This window comes from Scyliorhinus canicula, chromosome 7, assembly GCF_902713615.1.
Source record: "Scyliorhinus canicula chromosome 7, sScyCan1.1, whole genome shotgun sequence".
NCBI lineage: Eukaryota > Metazoa > Chordata > Chondrichthyes > Carcharhiniformes > Scyliorhinidae > Scyliorhinus > Scyliorhinus canicula.
In genome coordinates, this window is record NC_052152.1 from 189,938,084 (window position 1) to 189,951,127 (window position 13,044).

General features: G+C 45.5%; 1 protein-coding gene across 6 annotated transcripts in view; it reads right to left on the bottom strand.

The window, feature by feature from the left end:
• Positions 1-13,044, bottom strand: part of osbpl2b (oxysterol binding protein-like 2b) — a 132,603-nt gene that overhangs the window by 63,208 nt on the left and 56,351 nt on the right. For all 6 annotated transcript variants that reach the window (XM_038803524.1, XM_038803528.1, XM_038803522.1 and 3 more), the window contains 2 exons: positions 4,942-5,113; positions 3,659-3,806 (listed from right to left, as the gene is read on the bottom strand). In XM_038803524.1, the coding sequence (XP_038659452.1) occupies positions 3,659-3,806; positions 4,942-4,978 (185 nt within the window). In that variant the 5' untranslated portion in view covers positions 4,979-5,113. The remainder of the gene's footprint in view (positions 1-3,658; positions 3,807-4,941; positions 5,114-13,044) is intronic.

Genomic DNA, 13,044 nt, shown 5'->3' on the forward strand with positions numbered 1-13,044 from the left:
GCGAGGGAGTATTCTTTTTTCTCCCACGTCCACAGGGTGTACTCCAGAATAGACTTTTTTGTACTGAGCAGGGGGCTGATTTCGAGAGTGCAGGACACGGAGTACTCGGCCATTGCGATTTCGGACCATGCACCACACTGGGTAGAGGTAGAACTGGGGGAAGCACGGGACCAGCGCCCGTTGTGGCGCCTGGATGTGGGGCTGCTGGCGGACGATGAGGTGTGCGGAAGGGTCCGGAAGGGCATTGAGAGATATCTGGGCACGAACGACACGGGCGAGGTGAAGGTGGGGGTAGTCTGGGAGGCCCTGAAAGCAGTGATCAGAGGAGAGCTGATCTCCATAAGGGCACACAGAGAAAGGAAGGAGAGGCAGGAGAGGGAGAGACTGGTGGGGGAACTTATAGAAGTGGACAGGAGATATGCGGAGACACCAGAGGAGGGGCTGTTGAGGGAGCGGCGCAGTTTACAGGCCCAGTTTGACCTACTGACCACTAGGAAGGCGGAGACGCAATGGAGAAGGGCACAGGGCGCGGTCTATGAGTACGGGGAAAAGGCGAGCAGGATGCTAGCACACCAGCTGCGCAAGCGAGATGCAGCCAGAGAGATTGGGGGAGTGAGAGAGAAGGGAGGGAACGTAGTGCAGAAGGGGCAAGAGGTGAACGGGGTCTTCAGGGATTTCTACAGGGAATTGTACCGGTCTGAACCGCCCAGGAGGAGGGGGGGAATGGAGAACTTCCTCGATAGATTGAGGTTCCCAAAGGTCCAGGAGGAACGGGTGGAGGGGCTGGGGGCGCCGATAGAGCTGCAGGAGCTAGTTAAAGGGATAGGCCAGATGCAGGCGGGGAAGGCGCCGGGGCCGGATGGGTTCCCGGTGGAATTTTATAAGAAGTATGTGGACTTGGTGGGTCCAGTGCTGGTGCGAGCCTTCAATGAGGCGCGAGAGGGGGGGGTTCTGCCCCCGACAATGTCACAGGCCCTGATCTCCTTGATCCTGAAGCGGGACAAAGACCCTGTACAGTGAGGGTCCTACAGGCCTATCTCCCTCTTGAATGTAGATGCCAAACTGTTGGCAAAGGTCCTGGCAACCAGAATAGAGGATTGTGTGCCAGGGGTAATCCATGAGGACCAGACGGGGTTCGTAAAGGGACGACAACTTAACACAAATGTCCGGAGACTGTTGAATGTGATTATGATGCCAGCAGTGGAGGGGGAGGCTGAGATAGTGGTAGCACTGGATGCGGAGAAGGCATTCGATAGGGTGGAGTGGGAATACCTGTGGGAGACGCTGGAACGGTTTGGGTTCGGGGAGGGATTTATCAAGTGGGTGAAGCTGCTGTATTCGGCCCCGATGGCGAGTGTGGTTACAAACGGGAGGAGGTCAGAGTATTTTGGGCTCCATCGAGGTACCAGGCAGGGATGCCCCCTATCCCCCTTACTATTTGCATTAGCGATCGAACCGTTGGCGATGGCACTGAGGGGTTCAGGGGGGTGGAGAGGACTGACAAGGGGAGGGGAGGAACATCGGGTATCACTCTATGCGGATGATTTGTTGTTGTATGTGGCAGACCCGGAAGGGGGAATGCCGGAGGTAATGGAAATACTAGCGGAGTTTGGGGACTTTTCGGGATATAAATTAAATGTGGGTAAAAGTGAGGTCTTTGTGATACACCCGGGAGATCAGGGGGAGGGAATTGGGCGGCTCCCCTTTAAGAGAGCAGTAAAGAGCTTCAGGTACTTGGGGGTGCAGGTGGCAAGGAACTGGGGGACCCTCCACAAGCTGAACTTTTCAAGGCTGGTGGAGCAGATGGAGGAGGAGTTCAAGAGGTGGGACATGGTACCGCTGTCGCTAGCAGGGAGGGTGCAGTCAGTCAAAATGACGGTCCTCCCGAGGTTCTTGTTTCTGTTCCAGTGCTTGCCCATCTTTCTCCCCAGGGCCTTCTTCAAGAAGGTAACTAGCAGCATTATGGGCTATGTGTGGGCACATGGCACCCCTAGAGTGAGAAGGATTTTCTTGGAACGGAGTAGGGACAGTGGAGGATTAGCGCTACCCAATCTTTCCGGATACTACTGGGCGGCGAACGCATCGATGGTGCGCAAGTGGGTGATGGAGGGGGAGGGGGCAGCTTGGAAACGTATGGAGAGGGCGTCCTGCAGCAATACAAGCCTGGGGGCGCTAGTAACGGCACCATGGCCGCTCCCCCCCACAAGGTATACCACGAGTCCGGTAGTGGCGGCCACCCTGAAAATCTGGGGGCAGTGGAGGCGACACAGGGGGGAAGTGGGGGGTCTGATGGCGGCGCCACTGAGAGGGAACCATAGATTTGTCCCGGGGAACACTGGCGGGGGATTCCAGAGCTGGCACAGGGCGGGCATCAGGCAACTGAGGGACATGTTCATAGAGGGGAGGTTTGCGAGCCTGGGAGAGCTGGAGGAGAAATTTGAGCTCCCCCCGGGGAACACGTTTAGATACCTGCAGGTGAAGGCATTTGCCAGACGACAGGTGGAAGGATTTCCCTTGCTTCCCGATAGAGGGGTGAGTGATAGGGTGCTGTCAGGGGTCTGGGTCGGAGAAGGGAAGGTCTCGGACATCTACAAAATAATGCAGGAGGTGGAGGAGGTATCGATAGAGGAGCTGAAAGACAAGTGGGAAGCGGAGCTGGGAGAGCAGATAGAAGATGGGACATGGGCGGATGCCTTAGAGAGGGTCAATTCGTCGTCGTCGTGCGCAAGGTTGGGCCTCATCCAATTTAAGGTGCTGCACAGAGCCCATATGACGGGGACCAGGATGAGTCGGTTCTTCGGGGGTGAGGACAGGTGCGTTAGGTGTTCGGGAAGCCCTGCGAACCATGTACATATGTTCTGGATGTGCCCGGCACTGGAAGAGTTCTGGGAGGGGGTGGCGGGGACGGTATCGAGAGTGGTGGGAACCAGGGTCAAACCAGGGTGGGGGCTAGCGATTTTTGGGGTTGGGGTGGAGCCAGGAGTACAGGAGGCAGGGGAGGCCGGAATATTGGCCTTTGCGTCCTTGGTAGCTCGGAGAAGGATCTTGATTCAGTGGAGGGACACAAGGCCACCAAGTGTTAACACCTGGTTAAACGACATGGCAAGCTTCATCCAATTGGAAAGAATCAAATTCGCCCTGAGAGGGTCGGTACAGGGGTTCTTCCGGCGGTGGCAGCCCTTCCTTGACTTTCTGGATCAGAGATAGGAACTGGAGGCCGAAACAGCAGCAACCCGGGGAGAAAGGGGGGGGGGGAAGGGAGGGGGGGGGGGGGGATAGCAACGAAGGGAGCACGTCAGCAGGGGGTCGCGGGCAATGACTGCCCGAGGCCATCAGTAGAAAGGGAAAAACGGTTTGGTTGCTAGACTGGTAGCGCGGGGTGGGTGGGGGGGTGCGCGCGGGGGAGGGCGTGGGGAGGATTTTCCAGGGGGGATTTGTTGTGTTATAATTTAAAATGTAGTAGGGGTAAATGTTTGTATCGAAAAATTTCAATAAAAATTATTTATAACAACAGGAGTAAATATTATACTGCGGGAATGAGAATATAGCTATTCAGCCAAAATGTCCTGCGCCTACTTAATTTCATGTTCTGAAAGACTGCACTAGTCACCTAGGATCTACACCATTCAAAGCTTGACATACCATCAACAAAACTTACCTATGTTTTTTAATTCCATTTTCTTGGGTTGGGACTCTGTTGTGAACATTCTGTCCAGATGTACTGCTTCCACTTTTACTGGAAAAACTCAATGAATCACCCGACACCATTGGACCCATTCTAGTTTCAGAATCATCCGATTCAAACCCTATATTAAAGTAATAATATAAATAATTAATTGTGTTCTACTTTGTAAGTGAGGTGTTATCAAATTCATATCATGTAAAATTTCCAATTTTTTTCTCATTGCAATATGGAGAAGAAACTACAATTTAGTTCCTTATAAAGTTAATTGATGACACGAGTGCAATTACAGAATGAGCCTAGCAAAGATTTATTAAAATGATAAATTAGAAGCTGCACCCCTCCAACCCCACCACCATTTTAATCTGTTCCTTAAGGAGAAGGAGCTATAATTCAGCCTATGTCCGGTAACTGAGCTTCGTTGCTCACAGCTACAATGTTTCATCACAGCCCTCATTAAAGCCCAGTTCTGGTACCCATGTCACAATTTAGTGCTCAGGAACAGCAATATGTTTAACATCAAGTAAAACAAAAATAATATTTAATCATACAGCTGGAGAGCTATACGCGTAGTTTCAGTAAGAGCCCGACACAGAACAAATATGGGAAAATTCCACCCTTTGTTTCTTTTTGTCTCTACAGATTTCCCATTGAATCCACCCCATGCGACCTGGAAACCTGTGGTAGGTGTGCACCATTGGCAGGATCTTCCATGAACAGCCTGAAGATCTCATCCAATATATCTCAGGAAGTATTGAATACATGTGGGGCTGGATTCTCCGCTGGCGGAATTCTCCATTGCGCCAGCAGCGTACCCACGCCCGGGGATTTCCCGACGACGTGGGGCTGCCCACAATGGGAAATCCCATTGGCAGGCTGGTGGGATGGAAATCCCGCTGCCAGTGGTGGAACGGAGAATCCTGTCCGTGATCTTTTACTCATAGAGAAGACGCACCTAAATTCTCGAAAACACAATTGAGGGTTTTTCTCTTGTTTAGGAGAGATACACATTCAGTTACTGAGATTGATACGTCTAAACATTGAATATTCATTACATTTTTTTTGGAGGTCCATGAAGTTATTTTTAAATTCGTCCTCGTGGTGGTAGCATCTCCAAAAAGGAATGGCATGCTACTGTCAAATCACCAGAAACAAAGGTAAAAACAGCTTTTAGCACCTTTGACTCATCATTCCCTGCATTAGAAATAAATACCAACATAATACAGATGCAACTGTCAAATGCTAGTCAAGACACTTGCCTGTAACAGCATCATAAAACTCTTCCTCACTATTCATCCTCCCTTTGAAAACAAATTAAAACTATTGCTTCTTTTCCAATGAAGGCACTTCAGTACATTGTTCTCTTCGGAAAGTAATGTGTACGGTTTCTTGATCCTTTTTTCTATGGTATTCTAGATGCTCACAAAATACCTAAAACAAAAAACAAAATCAGCATATTACTAAATTGAAAACAGAACGTACCATTGCTCGTCAACTAGTCAATTAAAATGCGATACAATTCAAATGTCGTCAAATTTCCAATTTCTTTCTCATTGCAATACGGAGAAGAAACTTCAATTTAGTTTCTTATAAAAGTTAATTGATGACAAGAGTGCAATTACAGAATATGAGCCTGGCAAAGATTTATTCAAGATAAATTAGGAGCTGCAGTCCTCCAACCCCACCACCATTTTAATCTGTTCCTTGAGGAGAAGGAGCTATAATTCAGCCAATGTCCGGCAACTGAGCTTCGCTGCTCACAAGATGACTCACAGCTGCAATCTTTCATCATAGCCCTCATTAAAACCCAGTTCTGGTACCCATGTCGTAATTTAGTGTTCAGGAGCATCAACAAGTAAAACAAAAATAATATTTGATTGTACACTTTTAAAATACATACATATACATATATAGAAAAATACTTGAACCATGTTACAGGGGGCCCGTGGATTTTTATAGCATGGGAGGAAGATTTTTATAGCATGGGAGAAAGCACTCAGAAGTAAATCCCCACTCTGGAATACACCATTGCACCAGATAGATACTTTTGCAAGTTTTAATCAAGCTTTTGGCTCCCAGTCCTAATATCTCCAGTAGCTCGGTGTCAAACTTTGTCTGATAGCATCCCCTTGTTTTCCTATGTTAGCGGTACTATACAAATGCAAGTAGTTGCTTTAATATATGCAGGTAGTTTTTCTCAATGTTTCTGTGTAATCGCAGCTCCATAATAAATAACAGAAAATAAATGTTACCATTAGTTGAATTTATATTGATTCATGTCAACCCACAGTAAACCACACCTTTGTCTTAAAGAAACGTTACAGGTGTAATGTTACAGGTGCATTGAAAGCATCATAAATTTTGGCTTGAGCCCATAACTGCATTCCTAACACACCATGTTCAAACATTCAAAATTGCTTCACTCTCTTTACATAATTTAAAAATGGAATAGATTATCTATTCCTCCCTCCTTCCTGCCTGTACAAAAACACACACACACACACATTTTCAAGCAGCCGAAAACAAATAATTTAGATCAGGGGTTCCCAAACTGGGTTCCACGGTTGGATCGGCCGCGGATCCCAAGAAGAGCCGAGGCCAAGGCGACCCCCCAAAAATACTGCCGATGGGAAACCCCCACAACCAAAGAGAGCAGATAGAGCCCCCGAAAAGAACAGAGGTGACGTGACGCACCCGCCCCCATCCCTGAAAAGAGCCGAGGCCTTCCCCCCTCCACACCAGAAGAGTCAATGTGTGAGAAGAGCACGGCGGGGAGACGCAAGTGGAGTGAGTTGAGTGAGCGGAAGGGTGGGCCAGTGAGAGTGAGGTTGAGTATGTATGTATGTGGGTGATCCCATTAAAAATAACAAAATTAAGGTAAAACTTAGAGGTATTTGTTGAATAACAGAACTTTATTATAATAAATGTTACATATAACACATCATAGAAACATCTTTTTAAGTTTGTTTCTATACATTTGCAACTATTGTGCAATAATAATTTTAAAATCCCAAGACAGAAAGGTGAAATTTTAATTCAATAAAATTCTGGAATTCAAGGCTAATGAAATCATTGTTGGTTGTTGTAAAACCCCATCTGGTTCACTCACTAATGTCCTTTAGGGAAGGAATTCTGCCATCCTTATCTGATCTGGCCTACATGTGACACCAGATCCACAACAGTGTGATTGACACTTAGGGTGCGATTCTCCGCATATCCGGCGTGCCGTGAAGGCTGGCGTGAAACTGGCCGTGTTTCACGCCAGCCTCGGAGCTCCGTCCCGGGACCCGATTCTCCCCCCCCCCCCCCCCCCGGGCGGGGCTTGTATCGGGGCCCAGGGAATCACGGCGACGTGGAGTTAGCGAACGTCGCTAACTCCGTCCAAGAGTCACGGCGGCTGACGCGCACGATGACGTCAGCCGCGCATGCGCGGATTACATCATCACGCAGACGCGTCAAACCAGAGTATGCGCGGGCCATCATGCCCCTCAGCCACCCCGCTGACTGATCCTGCGGGGCGGCGGAAGAACAAATAGCGCGCGGGTATCGGACCCGCTGCCCGCGACCGGTGCCCACCGATCGCAGGCCCATCGGTGCCATGGTTGTCCGGGACTGGCACTTTGCGGCCGTTTTCACAAACGCTGAAAGCAGGTGTGATCGCGGCCGTGAAAACGGCCGTAAACTCCGTGGTATTCGGCCCATCGGCCTGCGGAGAATCGCTGTTCGCCGTAAAAAACGGCGAGCAGCGATTCGTGTCGGGGGGGGGGGGGGGGGGGGGGGGGGGGGAGAATAGCAGGAGGCCGTGAAAATTGTCGGGAAGGCCCTCCCACTATTCTCCGACCCGTCGTGGGCAGCGGAGAATCGCGCCCTTAATGTTCTTCGGATTAGGCAATAAATGCTAGCCCAGCCAGTGACACCCACATCCCATGAACAAAAAAAAAAATTTAATATAATAAAGATGTTTCCCAAGGGCTCCTTCCTCCTTTGGGAGATCAAAAGGATTCCACAGCTGGGAAAGTTTGGGAACCTTGATTTAGATAGTTGGCTTTGGCATTTCTCTAAATTACTATTAGAAAAATTAAATATATTAGACAAGACTTCCCCTTCAAGCCTCAGATACGAGTGTTGGCTACCAATATGAGGATGATGAGATTCGGTTGTTATAATAAACCCAGCAAGGAACCATTACGTTCAAGAATGGAGGGAAGAAAACAACTAATAGATTTTTTTAAAAAACGTTTCTTGGCGAATCTAATACTACTAAGTTAAAGCGTACATTGGGCAACTGATTAAGGAATGAGGGCAGAATGGTCATGTTACTGGACTAGTAACCTAGAGGCCTGGACTAAATCTCCAGAGTTGGAAGTTCAAATGTGACTGGGGAACTTAATTTAAGTTAATTAAATAAATCTGGAATAAAAGGCTAGCATCAGTAATGGTGACCCTGTAACTATCTGATTGCCATAAAACCCATCTGGCCCACTAAAGTCCTTTAGGGAAGATAATCTATTGTACTAACCTGATTTGGCCAATGTTGTGAATCTGGAGTTGCATACTTTGGTTGATTCTTAACTGCACTCTGCAACTGCTACTGGCTCTCCACCATCTTTTCAGGAGCATGAAATCCAGCCCTTGCGAAAAATACTCTTTGCCTGTGAGCAAAGATGGCTACTCATCAGGTCCCCGGTGCAACACTTCCACCAGCTTTGTGTTTTTAAAAAAGGAGTACTACTCGGCGCCCGTGTCAGCACTTGCTGAGGAGGCGATTAAATCACGGGAGGCCGTTAGATAAGGGTCACTCCCGTTACTTGTATGGAGATTGGCCTTGTGGTGATTATTGGTTTCTCGCCATGCTATGGCGGGATCCTGATTTCACCAATGGGAGGGGGCTGGTTAGATTACAAACAGAACGGCACCGTACTCGTTTTTGACCTCTCCCGCGATTTAACTTGAGTGCAGGGCAGACATTATGGGCAGCACGGTAGCACAGTGGTTAGCACGGTTGCTTCACTGCGCCAGGGTCCCAGGTTCGATTCCCACCTTGGGTCACTGTCTGTGCGGAGTCTGCACATTCTCCCAGTACCTGCGTGGGTATCCTCCTGGTGCTCCGGTTTCTGCCCACATTCCAAAGACGTGCAGGTTAAGTGGATTGGGCATGCTAAATTGCCCTTAATATCCAAAAAGGTTAGGTGGGGTTTCTGGGTTACGGGGATAGGGTGAAGGTGTGGGGCTTAAGTCGGGTGCTCTTTCCAAAGGGCCGGTGCAGACTCAATGGGCCGAATGGCCTCCTTCTGCACTGTAAATTCCTTGATTAGATAGTGCCCAAAGTGTAATGATTTTGGCTACAATTCAACATCAAATTGGTGGTATTATAAAGGAATCATCAAGAATGCTTATTATGGAAATGGAAAGCTAAAACAATATATGTGCCGTCGGAAATAACTAACGGAGGTTGGGATGCGGGTGCACTTCAATGTAAGAACTTTTCAACATGAGAACTATACATTAAAATAACTTTTGTACGGGGCAGAGGAGTATGAAGGCTGGGGTGGTGTGGAATGCTGATGTCAATGCTGGTACAGAAGTGGAAACATTACACCCTCATCACAAAATTTAAAGAGAATGGACAACATTCATGGTTTCTAGAAAAGCTGTTATTTCATCAAAGGCTGGGCATTTCACAAGCTTCTTTGCTGTATATATTTTTTAAAAAACAATGTCAACCCGGTCCATATTATGAAGAGGGCACACTACTGATTTGTACACAAAATATAAAATAATAATTATGACAAAACACATAACAAACTAGCTTTTAATCAATTTATATAAATAATTTAAACCTTCAAATAAATAATTTAAACCTTCAACACGTAGTCACAAATGGTGTGCAGAAGTGTTTACCTATTCCCCATATTTTGTTTTGTGAAAATGATTCGACACAAATTCAAATACCTGGGCTTACCATGGTTTCCAGCAGAGATTTTGCTGTCTAAATGTTCTTCAAAATAGGGAAATACAAAATGGCAACAGTTCAAAAGCACTCCATAGAACCACGGAAAGGCTAAAGCACTGAAATAGGCAATTTCCTTCGCCAATCGACAAAGGGAAAAAAAAAATTAGCTGACCAATCTAATCCCACCTTCAGCATCTGCAGGCTACAACACTTTAGGTGCAGATCAATGTACCTTTTAAATGGGTTGAGGTTTATGTCTCCACCACCAAACCAGGTAGTGAATTCCAAACACCCACCACCCTGAGGTAAAGAGGTTTTTCCTCATGTCCCCTCTAATCCTTCCACCAATCACTTTAAATCTATGCCCTCTGTAATTGACCTCACTGGTAGGAGAAACAGGGTTTCCCTGTCTACCCTATCTCGGCCTCTCGTCATTTAGTAAACCTCAATTAAGTCACCCCTCAGCCTCCCAGGCTCCAAGGAAAACAACCCCACCCTATCCAACATTTCCTTATAGCTGCTGTTTTCATGCCCTAGCAACATTTTTGTAAATCCCTTCTGTACTTTCTCCAGAGCAATTATTTCCTGTAATGTGGTGACCAGAACTGTGCACAAAAGTCCAGCGGTCTTACCATTTTACATAGTTCCATTATTACATCCCTGCTTTTAGTATTCTACACCTCGTCCAATAAAGGAAAACATTCCATATGCTTTCTTTACCATCTTATCCACCCATCCTACCACCTTCAGGGACCTGTGGACATGCACCAAGGTGTCTCACTTCTCCTACCCCTCTCAGTATCTTCCCTGTCATTATGTATTCCGTAACTTTTTTTGTCCTCCCCAAATACGTATTTGACACTTTTCTGTATTGAATTCCAACTGCCAACCCATCTTTTATGAATAAAGATTTCAGAATATTTCAGGAGTTGGCGGGGGGTTCCAATTGCCCTAAATCAAACTCCATTCATGGAATACAGAATATAACTTCAACATACCAAATGGACACATCAGAATTCCAAAAGGTAGTTCTGGATTTTTATTGCTTGAATGTATTTTGTCCTTGATATTGCATTATTTATAGAATATTGGAACTTTAAGCATGCAAATTCTGTTATTTAATGAAACTAACTTTCTGTTCGTAAAAAAAAGGAACATGGGATGCAAAACAGACTGCTGATTCATTACTGCCCATTTTACTGCATTATTGCACAAAGAAAAATTCCTTCAAACAGATTTAATAACTGGTATTCAACCTTTAAAAATAATCCTAATCAAGCATGATCTTTTAGAATTTTAATTTCATGTTTTATTACTATCATAAAGGTTGTTCTAGACGGCAACTCCTTTCACAATATCCCATGAAGAGCTCAACCAAGTTTAAAGCACATAGCTGTAAAATAAGTTGCATATTAAGTGAGTAGGCTTGGATAATTTATTATGGTTTAACAAAAGAGTTAGAATGACTTTTATAAATCATTCAAAATTTTGATCGAGTTACAACATCCTCTGAATCCGAAGGCTACGTTAGAACCGTTGAACACATTCTGAGCCAGCTATACTGCATGTTAACTAGCAGAATCAACTTAATGTCATAATAGTATGCAAGGTCATACTGGATTTAATCACAATATAGCAAATGAAAGACCTGGAACTGGAATGTTGGAAGTCTAATTTCTGATCCACAAAGTATAGTATTGCTATTCAACGTATGAAGTGATGTATTTTGGAAGGAAGAATGGGTGGAGGCAATACAGACTAAATAGTACAAATTTTACAAAGGGTGTAAGGAAAGAGAGGCCGAGGGGTTTGAATACAGCAACCTTTGTGAAGGTAGCACGCCAAGTTGGTAAGAATGTTTTAAAAATATCACATGGGGTCCTGTGCTGTAGGAATCGAGGCATAGAGTACAAAGCAAGAAATAAAACACTGACATAGGCCTCACCTGTCTATTTTGCCAAATTCTATTCTTTAGGAGGTCAGGGCCTTGACACAGATGCAAAGGAGGTATACTAGAATAATGCCAGAGACGAGGAACTTCAGTTACATGGAGAGGCTGGAGAATCTTGGATTGTTGTCCTTCAAGAGTAATCAAAATCATTAAGGATTTTGATGAAGTAGCTTTGGAGAAATAATTTCCACTGGCAGAAGGATTATTAAGCAGAGGTCACAGATTCAAAGATAACTGCCAAAGAATACGAGATAAGATGAGGGGAAAAAATTATCATTCCACTGAAAGTGCAGTGGAAGCAGATTCAATTGTAACATTAAGAGAATTACGAACATTTAAATATAAAAATTAGGAGAACTAGGCCATTCGGCCCCTCAAGCCTGCTCTGCCATTCAATAAGATTATGGCTGACCTGTCTTGTGTTAAGCTCAACATTCCCCCAACTACCATCCAATAACTGGATAAAAGTGCTTGAAGAACATTTGTCAGGCGATGAGAAAGTAGCAGAGGAGTGGATCTAATTGGATAGCTCTTTTAAAGAGCTGGCTCGGACATAGTAGGCAAAATTATTTATTCTGCTATATAACTCTGAAAATAAATTGGTCTTTCAACCTCTTTTTTCAAAAATAAATTTAGAGTACCCAATTCTTTTTTTCCCAATTAAGGGGCAATTTAGCGTGACCAATCTACCTACCCTGCACATCTTTGGGTTGTGGAGTGAGACCCATGCCGACACGGGGTGAATGTGCAAACTCCACACGGACAGTGACCGGGGGCTGGATAGAACCCGGGTCCTCGGTGCCATGAGGCAGCAGTCCTAACCACTGCGCCTCCGTGCGGCCCTAGTGTTTCAATCTCAATGAAACATCCACGAATGCAACAGGGAATTTTCAATTGCTCATGTTATTTAGCAAACTAATGAACAGAATAAGACTTACGTCTTTGTAAAATTTTGTCACTGCCAGTTTTTAAAAAATCATTAATTTTTGCATTTTTTTGTTGGTCTATAATAAAGGAATTTTATAATATTTTACATTTACGTTGATGTCAAAAACCTTTAGACATGGAATTTGAAGCGATGAACTCTGATTAGTATTATCACTGGTGAAAACTAGTGAGACGTCTTCAGTGAAACGGCCAACGAAACTGTCAGTGTTCACCATTATTACCTCTCGAGGCCAAGAGGAACTTTTGGAGTATGCACATGTGCAATTAAACACAAAAATCCAGAAGATGCTCTCATGATGCTACTCTCTCCATTGGTGTTCTAGAATCCTAGAATACAATGAAGCAGAAATCACTGAACTGTCAAGAGCTTGCCCTTTTAGGTAATTAGTCTTGCTTTAAAACCCACTGAAACGGTCACATCTTGCTGAATGATGTAATTTGGTTTTCACATGGTACCAAGTACCAAGTTCATAATTACTATTGAAAAGCCTCTTGGCCCTAAAACTAAAG